We start from the raw sequence: 2957 nt of genomic DNA, 5'->3' as shown, positions 1-2957 counted from the left end.
TGTGTTTACTGCAACAGCAACACGAGGAAAAAATGAGGGAAACTTTGAATATAATGAAACAGAAGCAGAAACAGAGTGATGTGCAAATGAAGACGAAACAAGAAAAATCAGAAACAGAGAAGGAGTTGGATACGAAGAAAGTACAAAAAGAAAAGGAGGTAAAGAAACATAGTGATGTACAAATTAACACCAAGGAAGACAAATCGGAAAGGGAGAAGCAGTTGGACATACAAATTGCGAATATGAGGAAAGTCCAAAAAGAAAGAGAGGAAAAGGCTCGTGCAGCCAAAAATGAAGAGAAGAAAAGGAAACGAAAAAGGATAGAAGAGGAAGACATATTAACGGAAGAAGAAGCGAGACAAATCGAAGAGATGTTGTCACAAACAGAGGAAAAGGTTATAAGTAAGAGGAAGAAAAGTAAGAAAGCTAAGGAATTAGCAGACTTGGCTTTACAAATCGAACAAAATTTGTTCAATACATAATTAGTTGATAAGTATTTCTTGTAAATTTAGTGTATTTTTCTGTATAATATATATTTTCTATAAAAATTTAAATTTTTGTGTTACATTTATTTTTTCTCATATTTCAGGAGTTTTTATTTTCAGTATATATTTGCATAATTGTATTTAGTGTAGTACTACAAATATAATATGTGAACCTAAAGAACATCTACGAATTTCAAAAAAAGATTAAATATTAAAAAAATATATAATTTGTTATTTGATCACTAGATGGCGTCTCCAGAAAGCATGTAATTTTTGCCATTTACCACCCCACAACAAATGCATTTATGATAAATATCTCGGAAATAACACTTCTCGTCATTTTTGTTTCCTATTTAACTCTCCATTAGTCCAGGACGATTTATCGCCGCATCTTCAAGGACTCACTCAGTTGGCAATGATCTGTCAAATTTACATGTACAGACATTTTCAATTGTCAAACAAATAAAAAAAAAGTTAAATAAGTTTAAAACTTTAGACAGTTTACTTCTTCAGTGCTAAAAATTTCTTTAATTTAATCTTATTTCCAACCGTTATTATTACAATTATTATTGTTAATATAGTGTATTAACGAATTAGAGATAACCACGGCGTCACTTAGTCGCCTTATTATATAAATATATACATAAGCAAAAAAGGAACCTTCACCGTGAGACCGATTGTAACATTTCTTCCTATTTTCAACTGAGAAACCAGATTCAACGAGATTATCTACTAATAAGAATATTGCTCATATTTTCAACTGGGAACGCAGAATTGGCAGAATCCTTACAGAAGCAGTGATCTGAAGCGGAGCGTCTTATCAAAACCGTGCCCTAATTCTCAGACTACCACCCCCTTGCTTAGTTAATTTTATACGTAGAATAAGTATTTGTAATTAGTCTTAGGAAGAACGTTAAAGAATCAAGTCCTATCGAATATTTCAATAATAAACCGAAAGTGAAACTCGTTCAATTTATTATTTATGAAACCTAAGGCTCCACGAGAGACAAGAGAAGAAGATATCCTACAGTGTCCCTAGGACATGACAATGATTCCAAAAATAGTTTAGTTAATAAATAAAATATGTATGTTTTTTTTTTATAATTATATTATTTTGAAAATAATTACAATAATGTTGACAATTCAATAAGAAAGAAATTTTGTCGGTGTAATTTCAATGAAAATTAATGTATTTATGCGTAGAAAAAAATAAATATGAATGAGAAATATGCCTGAAGGAAGAAGGCTGGTCGCGTCGGAATTACTTTGAAAAACTTTTTCGCGGAGAGCTAGAAAAATTAATGTTCCAACTGTTGGTGAGCTCGAAAGTTTCATATTAAAATTCATGCAGATTCCAATTAAATTTTCAGCGGCGACGACGACGGAGGACGAGCGTGCAGGACGATTAGCAGCAGGCGACGACACGATCTCGTCCTGCTGCAGATGAGCAGGATTATCATCTGCCGCTGCGAGTAGCAAAAAAAATATAGAATTTCTTTGAGTTTAAATTATTTAGTTTCATTTTCAGTTATGAAAAATAGTTTGATTCATTCCAATTATTGTTTTGTATGTAAGTTTTTAACTTCTATATTGTTGTTAAACAAATCTTTTCTACTTACAGTCAGAAACTCTTCTAAATATTCATTAATTTACTGGTATCTCTGTAGAAGTAAACTGTCTAAAGTTTGAAACTTATTTAATCCTTACTAATACTCTACTGATCAGTTTGATAAGTGGAAATGTCTGTAGATTCAAATTCGACACTTGTCAAATGTCAAATTATTGACATCGTTTCCATGGTGATTGAATTAATTCTGCAGATGATTCAAGTTTGTAACTCAATTACATAGATTTACTTGTGTAACATTGACAAACCCGAACATTGTTTCATAATGTCAAAAGTCATGTTTGTAACTGATGAACTTCAAATAGTCCTGTTGTTTCAATTAACATAGATTTATTTGTGTAATATTGACAAACCTGAACATTGATTCATAATGTCAAAAGTCATGTTTGCAACTGATGAACTTAAGACAGACCTGCTGTTGTTTCAATTACAAAGATTTACTTGTGTAACATTGACAAACCCAAACATTGTTTCATTATGTCAAAAGTCATGTTTGTAACTGATGAACTTCAAATAGTCCTGTTGTTTCAATTAACATAGATTTACTTGAGTAATATTGACAAACCCAAACATTGTTTCATTATGTCAAAAGTCATGTTTGCAACTGATGAACTTAAAATAGTCCTGCTGTTGTTTCAATTACATAGATTTACTTGTGTAACATTGAAAAACCTCAACATTGTTTCATTATGTCAAAAGTAATGTTTGCAACTGATGAACTTAAAATAGTCTTGCTGTTGATTCAATTACATAGATTTACTTGTGTAACATTAACAAACCCAAACATTGTTTCATTATGTCAAAAGTCATGTTTGCAACTGATGAACTTAAAATAGTCCTGCTGT

At 31.1% G+C, this 2957-nt stretch overlaps 1 protein-coding gene across 1 annotated transcript in view; it reads left to right on the top strand.

Annotated features, from left to right (window-relative positions):
* The window catches only part of LOC108569073 (vicilin-like seed storage protein At2g18540), a 2485-nt gene extending 2003 nt beyond the window's left edge, over positions 1-482 (top strand). The window contains exon 3 of the mRNA XM_017930465.1: positions 18-482. Coding sequence (XP_017785954.1) covers positions 18-482 — 465 coding nt within the window. The remainder of the gene's footprint in view (positions 1-17) is intronic.
* The last annotated feature ends 2475 nt before the right edge of the window (positions 483-2957 follow it).

This window comes from Nicrophorus vespilloides, unplaced genomic scaffold, assembly GCF_001412225.1.
Source record: "Nicrophorus vespilloides isolate i.1.1-1 unplaced genomic scaffold, Nicve_v1.0, whole genome shotgun sequence".
Classification (NCBI taxonomy): Eukaryota; Metazoa; Arthropoda; class Insecta; order Coleoptera; family Silphidae; genus Nicrophorus; species Nicrophorus vespilloides.
Note: the sequence above shows the minus strand (reverse complement) of the source record. Positions and strands in the feature narration are given on the sequence as shown.